Source organism: Loxodonta africana, chromosome 15 (genome assembly GCF_030014295.1).
Source record: "Loxodonta africana isolate mLoxAfr1 chromosome 15, mLoxAfr1.hap2, whole genome shotgun sequence".
Lineage (NCBI taxonomy): Eukaryota > Metazoa > Chordata > Mammalia > Proboscidea > Elephantidae > Loxodonta > Loxodonta africana.
In genome coordinates this window covers 79,546,150-79,566,632 of record NC_087356.1, presented here as the reverse complement: position 1 = coordinate 79,566,632, position 20,483 = coordinate 79,546,150, and the positions used below count along the sequence as shown (strand labels likewise).

Genomic DNA, 20,483 nt, shown 5'->3' with positions numbered 1-20,483 from the left:
TGCCCCCTGGAGCTCTCCTGGGACAGCAATGAATCACACTGATGGTCACTCCTCCTCTTATGGCCTGGAGACAGGTATTTCCATAGCCTCTCCCCGGCTCAGGCAAGCACCTGATCTCTCTCTCCCTCACTGGGCCCAGGGGGAGGCAGAGTGGCCTGGGACATCGTGGCGTGAACCAGATGGAGCTGGAGTGCTCTCCCACCCGGCTCTATCCAGCTGCCCCTCCAGCCCGGGAAGGGGGGAGGCGCCTGGTGACCTTGGTTTGTGCTTCAGCCTGATGTCCCCTCACTGCCAGCCCTCCCTCCCCGCTGCTTGCGCTCTGCCTCTAACTCTCTTCCAACAACCATCTGGCAAGTTCCAATCCACAGCCTGCAAAAAAAACCGGAGACATAGGGAGGGCCCCCACTCAGGGGCCCAGAGGCCAGCTTGGCCTATTTTACAGTGGTGTTAAGTAACGCAAACACCTCCATGCAAACAGACTTGAAAACCTTTGGAGTGGAACTCATGGGGGAGGGAGGGAGTTGGGAGGTGAAATGTGCAGGGCACTTGAGGGTCACTGTCGGCGACCTGGGGACTTAGCATCAGCTTCAGGGAAATGGCCCTGCAGCTTCCCTCTTCAGTCAGGCTTCATTTGCTATGTTAAACCTAACAACAAATAGCAAATGGAAATGGGTGTCACACGGCTGGAGGCTGAGTGACCAGACATACATGGTCCTGCCATCATGGTGTGTTGGTCCAGAAGGAAGACACAGTAAGCAGCAATCCATGCCTGGATGCTGGATTCTTCTTCCTTGGCCCAGCAGGGCTAAGCCAGAGAGGGAGGTCTCTCCTAGCAAGCAGGAGGGTTTTTGCAACTGGAGCCTAAACGATCCTGGTTCTCAGAGTCCATCTTGCCTAGAGGATCCCATCAGGTGATGCTTTTCCCTCAGCTCGACCACTTGCCATGATGGGGAGCTCACTGGATTCTTACATCATCATGGCTGTGGAAACTAAGGACTCCTTTGCATGGAGCCAAGCTCTGCCTTCCTCTTATGTCCACTTGATGGGCCTAGCCCTTTCCTCTGGACTCACAGAGTGAAACTGGCCTGGAGCTGGGCAGGCCTGGACTGGACCCTGGCTTTGCCACCAGCAGGGCAAACTCAGGCAAGTCCCATCCAGCCCCAATTTCCTCGTCTATAATACAGGGATGCATCACGTAGGGCTGTTGTGAGTTCTAAAGGAGTTGTCCAGTGTCTGGCACACAGTAAGTGTTGAATAAATGTGGGCTGCTTTGATTATTTATTATTATTATTACTGTTTTCATGGTCAGTGTCCTTGACTGTTCTGTGTCCTGTTTCCAGACCATTCCCCAGAGCACATGCTGGGGAGTGTAAGCGTGGCAGGGACAGCCATGCCCCAGATGTGGCCTCACCAGCCCAGATCATACCCCACCCTTCATACAAACATCAGCCTTCTCCTGAAGAAAGAAACGAGGCTGTGTGGTATGCTATAAAGAGCTCTGGACAGACACCACAACCAGCTGCTATCGAGTTGACTTCAACTCGTGGAGACCCCATATGTATCACAGTAGAACTGTACTCCATATGGTTTTCAGTGGCTGATTTTTCAGAGGCAGATCACCAGGGCTTTCTTCCAAGGTAGCTCTGGGTGGACTCGAACCTTCAGCTTTTTGTTTAGCAGCCGAGTGCGTTAACCATGTGCCCCACCCAGGGATAGGCAGCCTGGGTTAAATTCTTGGTGCCTCCACCTCCTGCCTGTGTGGTCTTAGACCAGTTACAAATTTATCAGAGAGAATCTGTGAAATGTGAATATCCTACCTATCTCAGACATAACTCGGGGCTATTAGGAGGAAAACTGAGGGAGAGCTTAGAGTCTAGCAAATTAGGGGCAATTCTTTTATATATATGTTGGACCTGATGACTAATATTCTCTATTATTAACATAATTATTGAGAAAACCCAGACCCTCCTCCATTGGACTTTCTTACACTTACTTTTATAGTTTAATGTTTTGTTTTTAATAACATATGGAGGAGGTATCCGCAATCATTTGTGTGTGTAGGACCTCTAAGGGTCTAATCTGAGTGTCTGTCACAAGGGCTATGAATTACCTGATGCATAATAAACATTCCATGAATGGTAGCCATTAGTTTATTTACTAAGTGTGACCAGCCCTGACGGTACAATGGCTAATGTACTCGGCTGCTCACCAAAAGACTGGAGGTTTGAGTCCACCCAGAGGTGCCTCGAAAGAAAAGCCTGGCAATCTACTTCCAAAAAATCAGCCACTGAAAATCCTACGGAGCACACCTCTACTCTGACACACACGGGGTCGCCATGAATTGGAATCAACTTGATGGCAACTGTTAAGTGTGACCAGAGATTTTGTTTTTAACCATTGTGTTCACTGGGTTAATAGTGTTGAGCTTGATCTCAACTAAAAAGCTGAGTCTTTTCAAAGTCCTGCATATGTGGACTGGGTGTAGAAGCAAGAGCAGAAGCAGGAGAGACACCAAGCATCCCAGGGTGGCCAGGGAGTGGCTGGACTAGCCCGGGCCTCCAGGACCCGTGCCTTGCTATGTAAGGATTCATCGAGACCCTAATATGTTCCAGGTGTTCTTACGCTAGACAGAACAAAACATAGTCCTTGCCCTTTAAGAGTCCAGCCTCATGATAAAGACACACAGAGCATACAGCGGGCAGGGGCCGCATGCTGGTGCCAACAAGCCCAGTCTGCCCATAGCTGTGTTTGTTTGGCCAACAGCATTTAAAAAAAAAAAAAAAAGCATTTTATTGTAGTTTAGGTGAAAGTTTACAGAGCAAATTAGTCTCCCATTCAACAATTTGTACACAGATTTCTTCTGTAACATTGGTCGCAATTCCCCCAATGTGTCAGTGCTCTCCCCACTTCCACCCTGGGTTCCCCTTTTCCATTTGCCTAGTTTTTCTGCCCCTTCCTGCCCTCTGAACTTTGTTTCTGAGAAAATGCTACCCTTTTAGTCTCATGTATTTGAATGTTGTGAGGAGCTCACTCCTCACAGGTGCTATCGTTTGCTCTACAGGCCTGCCCACTGTTCAGCTGAAAGGTGTTCCCCTGGAGTGGGCTCAGTTCCAAGTTCACAGGGTGTCTAAGGGCCATAGTTTCAGGGGGTTCTACCAGTCTCTATCAGACTAGTAAGTCTGGTCTTTTTTTTTAATCAATTTGAATTTTGTTCTACACTTTTCTCCCACTTTGTCTGTCCAGGACCCTCTATTGTGATCCCAGTCAAAGCGGTCGGTAGTGGTAGCTGGGCACCATCTAGTTCTTCTAGTCTCAGGCTGGAGAAAGCTGTGGTTCGTGTGGTCCATTAGGCCTTTGGACTAATTGTTTCCTTGAGTCTTTGGTTTCCCTCACTTCTTATTGCCCCAGAAGGGGAGAGACTAATAGTTGTATCTCAGATGGCCGCTCGCAAGCTTTTAAGACCCCAGTCACTACTCACCAAAGTAGGATGTACCAAGAGTACCTTTTAAAAAATGGAACTGGAATGTCTTTGGGAGGACATTCTAGGTGATCCCAGAACCCTCTGCCCTATTTATTCACGAATTAGCTCACCTGCCTGGCTGCTACGGTTTGGATTCCAGGTACAGGTTATTACGTGTGACAGTACAGGCAAGAACAAGGGTGCCAGGAGCAAGCACACAAAAAGGACTCATTTGCCTAAAGTTCAGGAAGGCTTCGCAGAGGGGGGAGTATTTGAGTTGGGAGAAAGATAAGTGGGTAAGGGCTTTGGTCATAACCTGAGACCCACCCATGCCCCTCTTTTTCAAGTGTTTGGTTGGTGGAGAATTGACCAAAGAGAAACATTAGACTCTTTTATTCCAGTCCAGCGTGCGGTTTTCACAAGATCAAGCCATTGTGACCCCCTTTCCCTCTCTAAAACCAAAAAACCTATCCCCAAGTCAATTCTGACTCGTAGCAACCCTATAGAACAGAATAGAACTGCCCCATAGGGTTTCCAAGGAGCGCCTCATAGATTTGAACTGCTGACCTTTTGGTTAGCAGCCGTAGCTCTTGACCACATCACCAGGGTTTCCTTCCCTCTCCAAGATGATGCAAAATGTATAGTTTCTGGTATAGGATGAAGCCTGGGCCCAGAGAACAGGGGAGGAGAAGGAGATGAGGGAAGCAGGTAAACAGGGAGAGAAAGGGAGGGGGAGGAGGAGGAAGGGAAAAGGGTGGGAGCAAGTGGAGGGAGAAGTGAAGAAAAGGGAGGGGGAGGGGGAGGGGGCGTGGGGATAAGGGGGAAGGGAAGAGGGCACAGGGTAGAGGAGGTGAGAGAAGAAGCGGGAGGGCGGGGAGTGAACTGCAAAACTGTGGAAATATACACTCAAACCTACCAACCTACCCAGCACAGCTGGCTCTGCAGTCTTCACATGGCCCCTCCGACTAAGGACGGAGTTGCTTGGGGCCTTTAAGGGCCATAAATCCTGTTGCCATAGAGCTGATATCAGCTTATAGCCACCCTATGGGATGGAGTAGAGTTGCCCCATAGGGCTTCCCAAGGAGTGGCTGGTGGATGAGAACTGCCGACCTTTCGATTAGCAGCCTGAGCTCTTAACCACTGCGCCACCAGGGCTCCTTAAGTGCCATAAGCCCAACAAATACCCAAGTCCTTTTACAGCGCAGAGAACACCTCAGAGCCAGTAGGAAACAAGTGACGCTTTATTCCTTTTTTGAGAGGATAGATCACAATACAGAGGACAGCAGTCCTGGTCACAGCGGCACAGTTTGGTTAGTTTCCACGAGAATATGATGGACACTAGGGGTGGGAATTGATTCAACTTTTCACTCCCTTCACTTCATAACCTTCAGCCTCTTGTTGTTCCCTCTGCAGCGGGGCTGTGCGGAGCCCTGCACAGCCTCTGACCACTGTCGGCCCCACACTGTGCTGCCCACTGATGGACCAGGCAGTGGACGCAGGAGCTGTGGCAGCTGCTGGACCCATGGGGCATGGACGGAGAACAAAGGACCCCATTGCTCTTGCTGCTGCCCATCCCGATTGCTGACCACATAGAGAATGGGGCCCCTTCACCATCACCTGCCAAATGACTCAGCTTCAGGGACTGGAGTCTGAGTCTAGAGGGGCTGGGCTATAGACCGGGGTCTCGGAAGCAGGGAAGGTTGGAGAGTGGGGCCGAGTTCCAGGGCCCATGAGGTTATTGCTGAGAAGACAAGCCAGGGGCACATTCCCCAGGGCAGAGTGGAGGCTCTGGGCCTGGAATCCCTGGCCACTCTACAATGGGGCCTGGGAGGTGGAGACTCCTCGATGGAAGATGAGCACAGAAGGGGCAGTCTGCCGGAGGGCAAAGCCGGGGATCACAGCTCCTTGCTTTGAACCTCCAATTGCTTCAAGGCCCTCAGAACAGACTTGGTCAGGTGTGGAATATGGAAGTAGGTTCTTGTAAGAGGAGTGAAGAGAGGCCACGAAGAGCGATGACAAAAGGGATGTAATGTAAACCTTCCCAAGTTCCAAGACATGAGAGACTCCCTGCCCCATGCTCCTACCCCTACCCAAATGCCCCAAACCCATCGCTGTCATGTTGGTTCCGATGCATAGCGACCCTACAGGACAGGGTAGGACTGCCCCGTAGGGTTTCCAAGGCTGTAATCTTTCCAGAAGCAGACAGGCACATCTTTCTCCCACAGAGCACCTGGTGGGTTCAAACTGCCAACCTTTTAGTTAGCAGTCGAGTGCTTTAACCACTGAGCCACCAGAGCTCCTTCCTATCCCTACGCCCACCCCTAAATCAAGAGAAGGGACTGGTGTCTCAGGGAAAAAGCAGGCTTCTTGGAGCGGGAGGTGATGGCGGGCCACAGGGGAACAGCGGGGAGCTGATGGTGGCTCAGCGTCTGCCCAGGAATGTGAGTCCAGGGTTCACTAATATGACATCACCCACGAACAAGTAGCCACGAAGACCACAGTCATCAAACACACACACACAGAGACACATCACAGGAGTGGACGAGACCGCAGGCTGGGGACAGGGAGGCAAGTGGTGGGTGCATCGTTACATTGAGGACTGGTGTTAGAAAGGATTGGGGGCACAGGGGACACACGAGTTCTTGGCTTCTCCTGGGGAAAGATCTGTTGCTGAAGTGGCTGGTTCTCTGAAGCATCAACAGGTACTGGAGGCTGAGGAGGAAGTTGATTTAAATTAAAAAATAAAACTTTGGCTCATCTCAGGAATCCTCACTTACTTCCCTCCCTACCTTTAGCACAGCCCCTTTTCCCACTGAAACTCTGTTCTAAGCCCCCTGCGCCTAGTGAAGCCAAGGAACAGGGATGGCCCACAAGTCTGCGGGGAGAGGAGATGAAGGCGTAGGAGCATGGTGGGCCTCAGGGGAGGGGCTCTTCCAGGGCTGGAACCTGGTAGACATTAAACTTGGGCTTTCTATTTGAGGTCATCTCAGTATTTGCTCACAGTCCTGAGACCTAGGAAAAAGGGGTTTCTGAAGAAGCCCTGTTGTTCACACACCCACACATTAAGTGCTATGGCTGCTAACCAAATGGTCAGCAGTTCAAGTCCGCCAGGCGCTCCTCGGAAACCCTGTGGAAGCCCTGTTGTTAGCTGCTGTTAAGTCAGCTGTTAACTCATGGAGGCCCCATGCACAATGGGATTGGATCATTGTGACCCAGAGGGTTTCCACTGGCTGATTTTTGGAAGTATATTGCCAGGCCTTTCTTCCTAGTCTGTCTTGGTCTGGAAGCTTTGCTGAAACCTGTTCAGCATCATGGCAGCACGCAGCCTTCACGGGCAGACAAGTGGCGGCTGTGTATGGGGCGCATTGGCCAAGAATATAAGCCAGCTTTCCTGCGTGAAAGGCAAGAATTCTACCACTGAACAACCACTGTCCCCCAGGAAGCCCTAGTTTAAAAAAAAAAATGAAAAAGCAATGCCTAGCTCAAGGCTACCTTCCTTGAGAAAACTTCCCACTCCAGTTCCACAGGGTCTCAGTCTAATCTGCCAGCTTTGATGAGTAGACATGAAGCTATCAGATGTAGGTACCTGCATCCTAGGCTGGGTTCTACTATCATCACAACTTAGGCAAGGCACTCACCTTCCTGAGCTCCATCCCAGAAGAGGGATATAATGAGCCCTGCTCTGCCCACCCCCAGCTGTTACGAGGATATAAGAGCCCTTGGAAAACAATGAATGTGCTACGAAAGCACATGAGATTATTACAATCACAGTAAAAGCTGGTCAAACAAAGATCAGATATTTTATCATCCAGGAATCTCTTAATTCACAATTTAGAATAAAGTTTTATATCTGTATAACCCAAAACCCACTGCCATCGAGTTGATGGCGACTCATAGTGATCCCACAGGGTTTCCAAGGCTGTCAATCTCTACAGAAGCAGACTGCCACGTCTTTCTCCTGTAGAGAAGCTGGCGATTTCGAACCAACAACACTTCAGTTAGCAGTTGATTGCTTTAACCACTGTGCCACCAGAGCTCCTTATATACTTGTATATTACACCTTATTTTATGCAAAAAAGAAAAAAAAAAGGCAGAAATAAGTTGATAGAAGACTGATCCCCTGCCCCTGCATATTCCAGGGTGGTACAAACAGCTAAGGTGCTTGGCTGTTAACCAAAAGGTTGAGGGTTCAGCTTCACCCAGAGGCACCGGGAAAAAGGCCTGGGGATCTACTCTTGAAAAATCAGCCACTGAAGTCCCTGTGGAGCACAGTTCTGCTCTGACACACGTGGGGTCACCAGGAGTCAGAATCAACGTGACAGCAACCAGCGGTCATATTCCAGAACATGTCAGAAAGTCAGACAAGAGAAGGGAGATGAATTGAAAAGGGCACTAAAGCGTGGCCAGAATGCCTGAGCTCAAGTTCCAGTCTGTCTATGTGGCTAAACATCATCTGAACTCCGTTTCTTCATCTATAAAATGGGGGATAAACCCCACCTGTCCTACTTCTTTAAGTTCCTGCCAGGCTTAAATGTACATCACAAAGATTAAGTGGCTCTGGGAGAAAACACCTGGCGAACTGCTTCCGTAAAGATTACAGCCTAGGAAACCCGATGGGGCAGTTCTATTCTATCACAATGAATCACTCTGAGTCAAAAATCGACTGGACAGCACCTCACAACAAGGCATTCAACCGTTATTACACTCCCGTGCCCATGGCAATGAACAATGGAAACAGACGCTAAATCAGGGAACCTAAATGCTGATAACTAATAACACTGGTATGGGGCGGGGGGGGCGGGGGGTGAGTCATTATATCATTCTCCCAGCTTTTGTTTAGGTTTAAAGTTTCATAATAAAACGTTCAAAAAAAAAAAAGTGGTCCTAAAGTACTTCCTGAATCATGACTGAAAGCCATCACCTGAAGGGTAGTTCACTAATTCTAATGCTCTCCCAAGTCAGGCCCCTGTGGCACCTAGGATGACACCCTACCACCGTGTCCACTGCTTTGTGTGGAGGACCAACTCCTCGGCTGTTTGCTGGGCGCATATACAGGACGCCTGGGGCTTGTCTGGTCCTGAGCTGTATCATTGCCCCTTTCAGACATGAAAACAAAAAAAAAAAAACTAAACCCATTGCTGTTGAGTCGATTCTGACTCATAGCGACCCTACAGGACAAAGCAGAACTGCCCCACAGGGTTTCCAAGGAGTGCCTGGTGGATTCGAACCGCTGACCTTTTGGTTAGCAGCCACTATACCACCAGGGTTTCCTTTCAGACATATCAAACCAAAAAAACCAAACCCACTGCCGTCGAGTCGATTCCAACTTATAGCTCATTTCTGCTTTCTTTTTTCCCATAAAATAAAGTATAATATACAGATATATACCTTTATCTGAAATTGTAAATTAAGAGATTCCTGGATGAATCCCAGTAAGAGCTGTGCTTGCTGCAAAAGCCAGCCCAAAACTTCCCACACCTGGCTGATAGGGCCTCCTCTAGCAATGGCCCAGACCTTGTCGAGGATAGTGATGGTGACAGGGAAAGATCCAGGAAGAAAGCATCTCACCTCCCCATCCGAGGGCCACACTTCAGTTCTCCGCTTTCTGGGGCTCTGTTGCTAGAAAGAAAATCAGGACAGATTGTAGAAAACAGATCCCTTACTGCAGAGGGCCACCCCATGGCAGCTGTGCCAACGCCAGACTCTGGGGGAGCTTAACCACAGTGGGCCGCCCCACGGCAGCTGTGCCAGTGCCTGACTCCGGGGGAGCTTGACCACGGTGGGCCACCCCCACAGCAGCCATGCCAATACCTGACCCTGGGGGAGCCAAGGGATTCAGAGTCAGACAGGCCTGGGGGCTGGACCTTACCCTACTGCTCGTGGGTGACAGGAACTGAGCTCCTCAGCTGTAAACTGTGGAGAGTGATGGCTACCTTATGAGGCCATGCGCAGGTTAAACATGATGTGGCCTGTCACACACTGCACGGTGCCTGACTCAAAGCAGGTGCGCAATCAACAGTGGCTGTCACTGGGAGTTTGGGGGTGTGAGGATGGTAATGCACTGAGGTCCTGGGGACCTCTCTCCTGGCACTGTGGGAACATGTCTGGCTGGCTCTAGGAAGGGTAAGGTACCTTGGTGACAGTCCCGTCCCCAGCCATACAAGTACCCTCTCCTACTCCCTCAGTCCCTCTGGGCAGGTGGCCATGGGGAGTTACCATTTGCAGTGATGAGGTTCTCCACCTGGGCCTCCTCATCCCCTGGAGCCCTGTGAGAAGAGACACAGCCTCGTCAGAGATGCCCAGGGAAGACCATGGCTGGGACAGGGCCACGTGATCAGTCTCAAGTCACCTGAGGGGCTGGAGCACGCTCTACCATGGGCACAGGAGCAGAGGGAGGAGCGGGGCTGAAGGGGCCCGTCAGCAGGAACTCACAGCATCCTTCAATGTCAGCCCCCGAGAGAACCGAGTACTGGGAAGGGGTGGCCTACGGCCACACGGGGGCTCAGGTCGTGTGGGTGTGACCTTTATGGGGTGTGACCTTTATGCAAGGGAGAGGGAGAAATGAAAGGGGGTCCAAGTTTCTACTCAGCCCCAAAAGCAAAATGAACAAGTGACGAGCAGGGACCGTGCCCCAGTCCTACAGAGAGGGGATGAACATCAAGGGAGGCCACACAGCCCTCTGCTGCTCTGCAGACAAGGTTCCAGGACCTTCTTACCCACCCGTTTCCATCAGGAGAGTCAGAGATGGGCTAACTCTCCATGTTTTGACCTTTCCTTTGCCCCAAAGTCTGCCTGACAGTCCTCAAACTTCTACCCCTACCATCTACAACACACACCCTCTTTCTGAGACAAAAATCCAAGAGGACGCCCACTGGGAGCCACACAACACGGGCCCGTCCATGTCCCCTCCTAGTGTCACCCCAGATGTCCACAGCCACGGCGCCTTACCGGGGCTTCTGACTGAAACTGCACTTGCACCTCCGACCTGAAAGGCAAAGAAACCACGCAAGGTCAGGCTGCTGGTTGCCCCGCGTCTGTGTAGTCCTGTGACTGTGGAAACGGCACCCCTGGAGCTGCACAGGTTTATGCGGCAACCCTGTGTGGAAGTAGAGGCCTCGGGAGGACAAGGTGGTACACTGGACAGCTCTGGGGGTTACACCGCCACAGGCTGCGTGATTGTGAAGGTGCCGAGGGCTCTGTGCAGACCAGGGTCACGTGGAGAAACCAACTCAAGACTTATCCTGCAGGGCACCCCAAGGACAGTACCTCCCACCCATCTCCTGTGGCTCCCCACTCATGCCCTGCTGGATACGGCACCCAGAGGGCTCACCCTGCCCATCTTATCTGGGCTTCCCTTCACCCAGCATGTGTTCTGTTCCTGTTCCACTGTTTTACTGAGCACTCAGTATGTGCCCAGCACTGTGTCAGGACCTAGAGATACCACGGAGGACAGATAGGCTCATTCCCTCTCCAGAAGAGATTATAGCCAAGCTCTTACACTGTTCACCCACTTAGCAGCCTCAGTCATTACAGAGCGAGCAAAAGAACAATCACACTTACTCAGGATAAGGAGGACCCCCACCGAGAAGAGGACCACGGCGAACACCAGGCCCCCGATCCTCAGGGTCTGATAGTCTGCCAAAGGAACCAAGGATGAGAGATGGAAGAAGGGCGGAGCCAGAGAGAGCCTGTCTGTCCCTCCCTTGGACAAATGTACCTCCCTGCATGCACCCTCACCCTCACGTCTCTCCACCCAGGGGTGCCTCCACCACTCACCATAATGAAAAGGGTCCGTTTCTTTCTCCTGCTCAGTTGCTGCAAACAATAAACAGACACGGTCAGGAGGAAGACAGCCACTTCTACGCCTACATCCTGGTTCCCAACTCCCTTCCCTTGCCTCACAGATCCACCCCCCATAAAGGGATTCCTGGGAAGTGGGCCCAATAAGCACAGTCACCTAGAAAAGCACCGGAGGGTGGGCCTGCTGTCAGGCCCCACCTGCGAGCCGAGGACAGGCACGGCTCAGAGCCCCAGCAGAGACCCTGCTTGCACAGCACATCAGAGCACATGTCGTCCCCAAAGGCAGGGGTGGTTATCCTCTTGTTACAGACAAGGAAACACGAGCTAAGGAAAGACAAGCAGCTTGCATCGGGCGAAAGTTGCTTTATTACGATTCTGAGCCTGATGTGCAGGTCTGACGCCCAAGGGTCAGGTCAAAAGTAGGACCCCCAACCCTAAATGTCTCAAAGGGCCAGCAGCTTCGACCAGAAAGGGCTGTGACCAGATCTTGCCCTAGCCAGCTCGTAGAGGGGCACTTACCACTGGCCAGGACCGCAGAGGCCAGAAGGCTGCATAGAAAGACCAGCACCACCTCCATGGCGTCTGGGGACAGAGGGAGGAAAAAGAGTCTCTGGATAGGAGACCCCCCACCCAACCACCAGCCTAACCAGGGTGGAGTGGGATTCCCCAGCTCTGCTGTCTATGTGAGAGTTCGAACCACCACCAAAGCAGAGGCAGCTGACATGTATCAAACTTTCACAATGTTTTGCATGCATTAATTCAATTCATACACTTGAGTTAATACTACGAGCAGGCACTGTTACTAACTTCACTTTGCAGGTAGAGAACTTAAAGCTTAGAGGTTAAATAACACCCAGGATAGTGAGTGGCAGAGCTTAGATCCCAAGCCAGCTCTGTAACCCCTCCGCCACACTGCCTGTCTGGTGCCAAAGCCGTAAGGACCTTGGGGATGATCTCATCTGGGCCCTTCTCTCCAGGCCACCCTCTGTGGCCAACCCTTATTCATTAAGATGTCTAGGACTTTCTGGCCTGGCTCCCCACAGCCAGCATGTACCGTCAGAAACTCTTGTTCATGTCCAGATTAAATGGGGGGCCGGTAAACCCACAACCTGCTAATCTAGTCAGCCAGATGGAGGGAAGCTTACTGTTTACTGTACTCTGTGTGGTAAGCCCTGTTCTCCCTGAAGGTCCCCTCACACCCTCATGGCTACGGCACCCAAGTCAACTCTTCCACAATCCTCCAAGAGCCTCCAGCAGAAGAGGCGGTTAAACAAAGGGAGCTCAGAGATAGGGTTCTCTGAGCTTCAACACCTGGCCGCACCTTCCCCAGAAGATACCCAAGCTCTGTTCATGAGTTCAAGTCCCTGGTCTCGGGTGGGGGCCCCAGGTGGGCCATCTGGGTGGAGGCAGAGGTAGGACCAGTTGGTCCCTCTGAGAGACAAATTTTGGGGGAGTTACACACACCTCATGGCTGGAATTAGATATGTAAAGAGCCAGAGAGGAAAAGGCGGAAGGAACCCAAACCAGGAAAGCCCCAAACCCTTTGTTCTTTTCCAAGTGGGGTGGGTCTGGCAGTGGCCTGAACCCCTGAATACAGGTCTAGTGGTCAGGACCACGCAGGGCTTGCTCTGAGGGGTCACCCACATTGTTTTCACCAGGGCTTCAAACAGGGCTATTCCAGTTTGTACCCTTGCTGAGAATTTGCATGTGTAATAAGTTCCCAGGAAGTTATGCCTAAGAATCACCCAGGGATCTTGTTAAAATGTAGATTCTGATTCAGTATATCTGGGGTGGAAATAAAAATTCTCAGCAGGGAACTTGTTAGGGATGCAAACTCTCAGCAGGGGTTCGAAGTGGGTTTTCCCAGGCCCCAGAGGTGTCTGGATTAAGTAGCAACTGTTGCTCTTCACCCTTCAGCCACCAGAGGTCAGAACAACCACGTCCAGAGCCAGGCCCAAGGCACAAACCTTGGGCTCAGAGGAGCAATGCAAAACGCGTTTTTCGAAAAGCCTAAAAAGTAAGTTGCTTTTAAGGCTATTCAATATTTTTATTTCTTTTAATTTTTGCATTACATTTTATACGTATACAAATATGTAATACACACGTATCTTTCATTATATGTTACGTATATTTGTATATGTATAAAATATAACGCAAAACACACACACAATGAAAGACATGCTACATATCTGTATCCATGCAGAATATAATGCCAATGAGATAAACACCCATAAGCATCTACTTTAAGAACTAAAACTTCACAAGTAATGCTGTACTTGCCGATATTTTCCTCCAGTCCCTCCCCCTCCTTCCCTCCTAGAGGTAGCCAGTATTATAAAAATATATATTTTTAAGTATTCCCTCATATTTATTTTAAAGAAATTTTTTTACTAAGACATATTTCACATGCCACGAAATTCACCATTTTAAGTGGATTTTAGTATATTCACAAAGTTTTGCTCTCATCCAAAACCAAAAACCAAACCTGTTGCTGTAAAGTTGGTTCTCATGACAAAGTAGAACTGCTCCATAAGGTTTTCTTGGCTGTAATTTGTACAGGAGATTGCCAGGCCTTTCTTCTGTGGCACCCCTGGGTGGGTCCAAACCACCAACCTCTAGGCTAGTGGTCAAGCGCAAACCATCTGCACCATCCAGGGACCTGAGCTTCCCATCAGCAGTTTACAGGACACTTTCATCACCTCAGAAAGAAGCCCCATACTCATTAGCAGACACTGCCCATCTCCCCCTCCCTCCAGCCCCTGGCACCCAGTAGTCTACTTTCTGTCTCTGTGGATTCGCCTCGTCTGGACTTTTCATATAAATGGGATCACAAAATATACAGCCTTTTGCATCTGGCTTTCACTTAGCATTCTTTTCAAACTTCATCCACTTTGTAGTCTGTATCAAAACTTCATTCCTTTTTTATAGCAGAGCAATATTCTCTTTTCAAAAACACATTTACCACATGGATATGAAAATATAAATAATATATTATTCAGTGTAGCTGTTTTGATTTGTACATGGGGTTGCCATGAGTCAGGGCTGACTTGATGGTAACAACAACAAATAGTAATCTTGCCATGTGGCAGCAGAAGCGTCTCCCTTCTTTTTCTGTTCTTCCTCCTCCTCCTTCAGGAATGTCTTCATATATAACACACACGCATATATAGGATTTTCATGGGCATTGCAAAGGATCTAGTTATAGAAAAATAACTTCGGGAGAACTGACATTTTCTGATTTTGAGTCTCTTGTGTACAAATAAAGCCAAATCCTAACCCTAATACAATCACACACATCTTCTGTTAGATTTATTCCTGTTGTTGTTGTTGGGTGCTGTCAAGTCAGTCCTGACTCACAGCGACCCTCTGTACAACAGAACGAAACACTGCCCAGTCCTGTGCCATCCCCACAATTGCCGCTACGCTTGAGCTCACTGTTGCAGCCACCTTGTCAATCCATTTCGTTGAGGGTCATTCTCTTTCTCACTGACCCTCTATACCAAGCAAGATGTCCTTCTCCAGGGACTGATCCCACCTGATAACATGCCCAAAGTATGAGAGACGCAGTCTCGCCACCCTTGCTTCGAAGGAGCATTCTTGCTGTGCTTCCAAGGCAGATCTGTTCGTTCTTCTCATAGTCCATGGTACATTCAGCACTCCTCTCCAATACCTGAGTCGGAATCGACTCGACAGCAACGGGTTTGGTTTGGTTTTTCGTTCTTCAACACCACAATTCAAAGGCATCAATCCTTCTTCAGTCTTCTTTATTCATCGTCCAGCTTTCGCATGCCTATGAGGCAACTGAAAATACCATGGCTTGCGTCAGGCGCACCTTGGTCTTCAAGGTGACATCTTTGCTTTTCAACACTTTAAAGAGGTTTTTTTTTTTGTAGCAGATTTGCCCAATGCAAGGCATCTTTTGTTTTGACTGTGGATGCAAGTAAAATGAAATCCTTGACAACTTCAATCTTTTCTCCATTTATCATGATGCTTTTATGGTCCAGTTGTGAGGATTTCTGTTTTATGTTGAGGTGTAGTCCATACTGAAGGCTGTGGTCTTTGATCTTCATTAGTAAGTGCTTCAAGTCTTCTTCACTTTCACCAAGCAAGGTTGTGTCATCTGCATAATGCAGGTTGTTAATGAGTCCTCCTCCAATCCTGATGCCCCGTTCTTCTTCGTACAGTGCAGCTTCTCGTATTATTTGCTCAGCATACAGACTGAATAGGTATGGTGAAAGAATACAACCCTGGCGCACACCTTTCCTGACTTTAAACCACTCAGTATCCCCTTACTCCGTCCGAACAACTACCTCTTGATCTATGTAAAGGTTCCCCATGAGCACAATTAAGTGTTCTGGAATTCCCATCCTTCCCAATGTTAACCATAATTCGCTATGATCCACATAGTCGAATGCCTTTGCATAGTCAATAAAACACAGGTAAACATCCTTCTTGTATTCTCTGCTTTCAGCCAGGATCCATGTGACATCAGCTATGATATCCCATTATTACCTTATTCCTAGGTATCTTATAATTTTTATTACTACTTAAGTGCTAACTTATGTGTGTGTGTTCCAATTTTTGCCGGTATAGAAAAAAGCAACTGATTTTTATATACTGATCTTAAATCCAGTAATCTTGCTAAACTCTCATTATTTCCAATAATTTACCTGTAGATTTCTTTGGGTTTTCTTTGTAGACATGTCCTCTGTAAATGATGCAGGATTGTTTCTTTCCAATTCTTATACTGCTTAATTCTAGTTCTTGTCTTAACTCCCCTTGATAGGACCTCCAGTAAAATAAGGGGTAACAGTGGTAAGGGACACACATATCCCCCTTGGTTTTATTCCTGATTTTAAATGGAGTGCTTCTAGTAATTTAGAAGTTCTCCTCTAATCCTAGCTTTCTGAGAGGCTTCTGTTTTCATTAATTATGAATGAGTGTTCTGTATCTACTGAGATCTTACGCTTTTTCTCCTTTAGTCTATCAATGAGGTAAACTATACATATGGATTTTCTAATTCTAAACCATCCTTGCATTTCTGGGGCAAACAATTAACACTCTCAGCTGTGAACTGAAAGCTTAGATGTTTGCATCCACCCCAAGGTGCCTAGGAAAAAAAGGCCTGGTGATCTACTTCTGAAAATATCAGTCGTTGAAAACCCCATGAAGCACATTTCTACTTTGACACATATGGGGTCACCATGAGTCTATGGCAACTTTTTTTTTTTTAATAAACTCCTGGGTTTGGTTTGCTGATATTTAGGATTTTTGCCTCAGTGTGCATGAGTGAGACTGGGCTATAAGCGTGATTTTACTGTGTTGGCCTTGCCTGGTTTGGGTATCATGACAGTACTAGCCTCACAGAACAAGTATGCCCTCTCTGGCTATTCCCTGGAAGAGTTTGCAGAAGATTGAAATAATCTGTTCTTTGAAAATTTGGTAAAAGTAACCTGTGAAACCATCTGGACTTGGTGTTTTCTTTATGGGAAGACTTTTAAATTGCCTGTTTAATTGATGAACGGTCATGGCACTCTTCAGATTTCTATTTCTTCCTCAGTACATTAAGGAAGTCATGATTTTATACAAAATATAATTTCCTGCTTTCAAATTTATTACCATAGTTGGGTTTTTTTTTTTTTTAACATCTTCATGTATTACTATTTTAATTTCTGCCGGATCTGTAGGTATGTCCATTTTTCATTCCTAATATTGCTTGCGACAACTGCTTCTATTCTCCATCAGTATCACCAGAGGTTTATCAATCTTTTCAAAGAGCCAATTATTGCCTCTATTGATCTTCTTTATTGTATGTTTCAAGTTTTCATCTTGCCCTTGTACATTCTTTGGGCTTATTATATTGTTCTTTCTTTATGTGTATCTTATGTTGGATACCTAATTCATTAATTTCTTGTTTTCTAATATAAGCATTTAAGACTATAAATTTCTAAGTGCCACTTTTGCTCCATCATATAGGTTTTCCCATTATGACTTTTTAAAATTTCTGTTCTTAGTAATTTTAACTTCCACTATAATTTCTTATTTGACTCATGCTTTATTAAGAGTTATGTTTTTAAAATTTTCCAAATCTATAGGGTTGCTATGAGTCAGAAGTGACTCGACTGCACTGGGTTTTTTTTTTTTTATGGTGATTTTTAATTTACTTTTGTTATTGATTTCTAACTTAAGTGCACTGTGATCAGAGAATGTGCTCCATATTATACAGATGCCCTGATATGTACTGAGACTCTTTTATGGCCTATTTATTTAAGCACTTATGTTCCATGTATGCTTAGAAGATTGTGAATTCCTGAATTGTTGGGAAGGAAGTTCTATGTAAGTCCCAAATATTTTAAATTATTGTGTTGTTTACATTTTTATGTCCTTTCTATTTTTTTTTTTTTTTTTTTTTGAGATAGGTGCTTTGAAATTTACTACTACGAGGGAACATTTATAAATTTATCCCTGTGTTTTTTTATAATATTCTAACAAAGTTTAAAATTGTTATATTTTAGGAGTTGGATCTTCGAGGACTATGTAGTGATTTCTCTGTCTTAAATTCTATTTCACTTTCTACCTCTTTCTGTCCTTATGTGCTGCGTGTGTCCATTATAAACAGCAAAGAGCTGGAAATATTTTTTTAAAAAATCAACCTGATAGTCTCTATTATCTGCCAAGGTGATTATTGATGTATTTGGTCCTGTTTCTGCCATTCTCCCTCCTCCCCTCCCACTTTCCTTGTGCTTCTTTATTTTGACTTTATTTTTGGACTTTTTTTTTTTTTCTTATTCATTTCCCTTTCTACTGGTTTAAAAATTATACAAGCGATTTCTAGCCTTCTAGTGGTTACCTTTGGAATTTTACGATGTGTATTAAATTTTTATTCAATTTAACAAAGACCAAAATGTCTAGTTAATAAGTATAATAGACAACAACAAAAAACCACTGCCATCGAGTCAATTCTGACTCACAGCAACCCTACAGGACAGGCTAGAACTGCCCCACAGGGTTTCCAAGGAGCGGCTCGTGGATTCAAACTGCTGACCTTCTGGTTAGCAGCCAACCTCTTAATCACTGCGCCACCAGGGCTCCAATAAGTATAATAGTTAGTAGATAATACCCTCCTTGAAAAATAGAATAGCAGAACTTTTTAATTCAAATCACCCCCCTCCTGATATATATGCTATTACTGTACAATAAAATTTCAGCCCTGTCTTTTATTTAATCCTACGATGTAGCTATTAGTATTTGTATTTCATGAAAACAATGTTTGTTTAGATTTATCCATGTGTGTAGAAGCCAGCCTAGAAGGTGGCATCCAATACCTCTCAGTGTTCACATCCTTGTATGGGCCCCTCCAACAATGTGCCAGGCTTGATCTGTGTGACCATGGAAGTGACAGAAGTGATGGTATGTCATAAAAGGCTTCTTTCTCTCTCAGATTGCTCTGGGGGGAGCTAGCTGTCATGTCTTGAGGATACGTAGGCACCCCTGTAGAGAAGTCCATGTGGCAAAGAACTGAGGGCCTCAGTTCAAAAGCCCGTGAGGTTTTAAGACCTGCCATGAACCACATGAGTGAATTTGGACGTAGAAGCCTGGAGCCTTCAGATGACTACCACCCTGCCTGACAGCTTGATGGCAACCTCATTGAAGATCCTGAGCAAGAACCACCCAGCTATGTTGTACCCAGATTCGTGACCCTCAGAAACTGGTGTGATAATAAATGTTTGTTGTTTTAAGCGGCTGAATTTGGGGGTAATTTGTTAAGCAGTAATAGATAACTAAAACAACATATTTACTAATTGATTTACTCCCCATTCTTTTTGAATTCTAGCCATCCTTCAAACCATTTCTTTATTCCTGAAGAACAGTTTAGAATTTTCTTTAATGAAAATCTATTTGCTTAACTGACAAATGTTTTCATTTCACCCTTGTGAAATGACAAACCTGAGGTGATCCCCAGTAATTCCCACCTTCCAGTGTTCAAGCCTTTGTATAATCCCCTCCCCTCAAATGTGAGAGGGCATAATGCCTCCTCATTATGTGATCCCACTCGATTTCTTCCAACAGGTCCTACATAGTTATTTTATAACTTGTATCCGATATCCGATAATTCCAAAATCTTAAATCTTGGGGTCTGAATTTATTTGTTGTTTCTGTAGCTCCCAATCATAGTGGTTTTTATTTATTTATTTTTCTGTGTTTGGTAATCTTTGATCATGAGCTTCTATTTGCTCGATTTTAATATATGGAAAATCGGCAGTTCTAAAATGGAATGCTTTTCTCCAGAGAGGATTCATGTTTGCTTTATCTTGGAGCCTGAGGGGGTGCAGATACCAACTAAGATCACTTGAGCCCATTTTAAGGGTCCTGGACTGGAGCCCTGGTGGTCCGGTGGTTAAGAACTACGGCTGCTAACCAAAAAGTCAGCAGTTTGAATCCACCCGCCACTCCCTAGAAGCCCTATGGGGCAGTGCTACTCTGTCCTATAGGATCACTATGAGTCGGAATCAACTGGACAGCAATGGGTTTGGTTTTTGGTTTGGGCTTAATGTGAGTCTCAGAGTTGGCTTCCCAGTTTTGCTGAGTCTCCGGAAGGCAGTGACGTCAACGAGCGTCTGTCTTGGGTGGCGATCTGGCCTCACCCTGGTCACGCTTCACGGAGGCGGTGCTAGTTTTATCTGATGGCTTTTGGCATTTTCAGTTCTGGGTAGTTTTTGGTGTGAGGGAGGTCATGGTAACAGGTGACTGGAAATTTCCCTTACTTCTTCTGAGTTAAACCCTGTAATAACAAACCTGGTTTACACAGGATCGAGTCTTTTGTAGTGGAAATTTCCTTCAACGTATCAGCCAACCATACTGCCTTAACTACATTTCTGTCAAACTATGTAATAAAATTAGTTCTGAGCACTTGCTATTTGCAAAGCCTTTATGTTTCCTTGTTTGGGAGAGAAGGGGGCAGGTTTCCCGCTACTTCCCAGACTAAGTCCCATCTCCAAATTACATCTTCAAGTTCATTCTGCAGCTTGCTCAGTCAGTGGGCAGACTGGACTCAGGACCTGGAAAGAGTATGAAACTGGACAGTAAAATCTTCAAATCCTAAATTAGGTCATGAGGTGAATACTGGATCGGAGGTGACAGAGGAAGGACAAATGGGTCAGGCTTCTCAGAGTGGCCCCTTGACCAGCTCTAGCCAGGAGAGGGTTAGGCAAGTAGGGGCCCT

At 46.9% G+C, this 20,483-nt stretch overlaps 1 protein-coding gene across 8 annotated transcripts in view; it reads right to left on the bottom strand.

Moving 5' to 3' along the window:
- Nucleotides 1-6,055: 6,055 nt before the first annotated feature.
- Nucleotides 6,056-20,483, bottom strand: part of LOC100666393 (FXYD domain-containing ion transport regulator 6) — a 36,419-nt gene continuing 21,991 nt past the window's right edge. For 6 of the 8 annotated variants that reach the window (XR_010318025.1, XR_010318023.1, XR_010318021.1 and 3 more), the window contains 6 exons: nt 11,780-11,842; nt 11,237-11,275; nt 11,021-11,095; nt 10,409-10,445; nt 9,810-9,998; nt 9,677-9,726 (listed from right to left, as the gene is read on the bottom strand). Coding sequence is in view for 1 of the 8 variants with exons in the window: in XM_023558179.2 (XP_023413947.1) it covers nt 9,051-9,079; nt 9,677-9,726; nt 10,409-10,445; nt 11,021-11,095; nt 11,237-11,275; nt 11,780-11,837 (288 nt within the window). In the remaining 7 variants the exon portion in view is untranslated. Of the gene's footprint in view, nt 6,173-9,028; nt 9,080-9,676; nt 9,727-9,809; nt 9,999-10,408; nt 10,446-11,020; nt 11,096-11,236; nt 11,276-11,779; nt 11,843-20,483 lie in introns of those variants that run through there. The other 2 variants (XM_023558179.2, XR_010318020.1) reach the window with 2 other exon arrangements.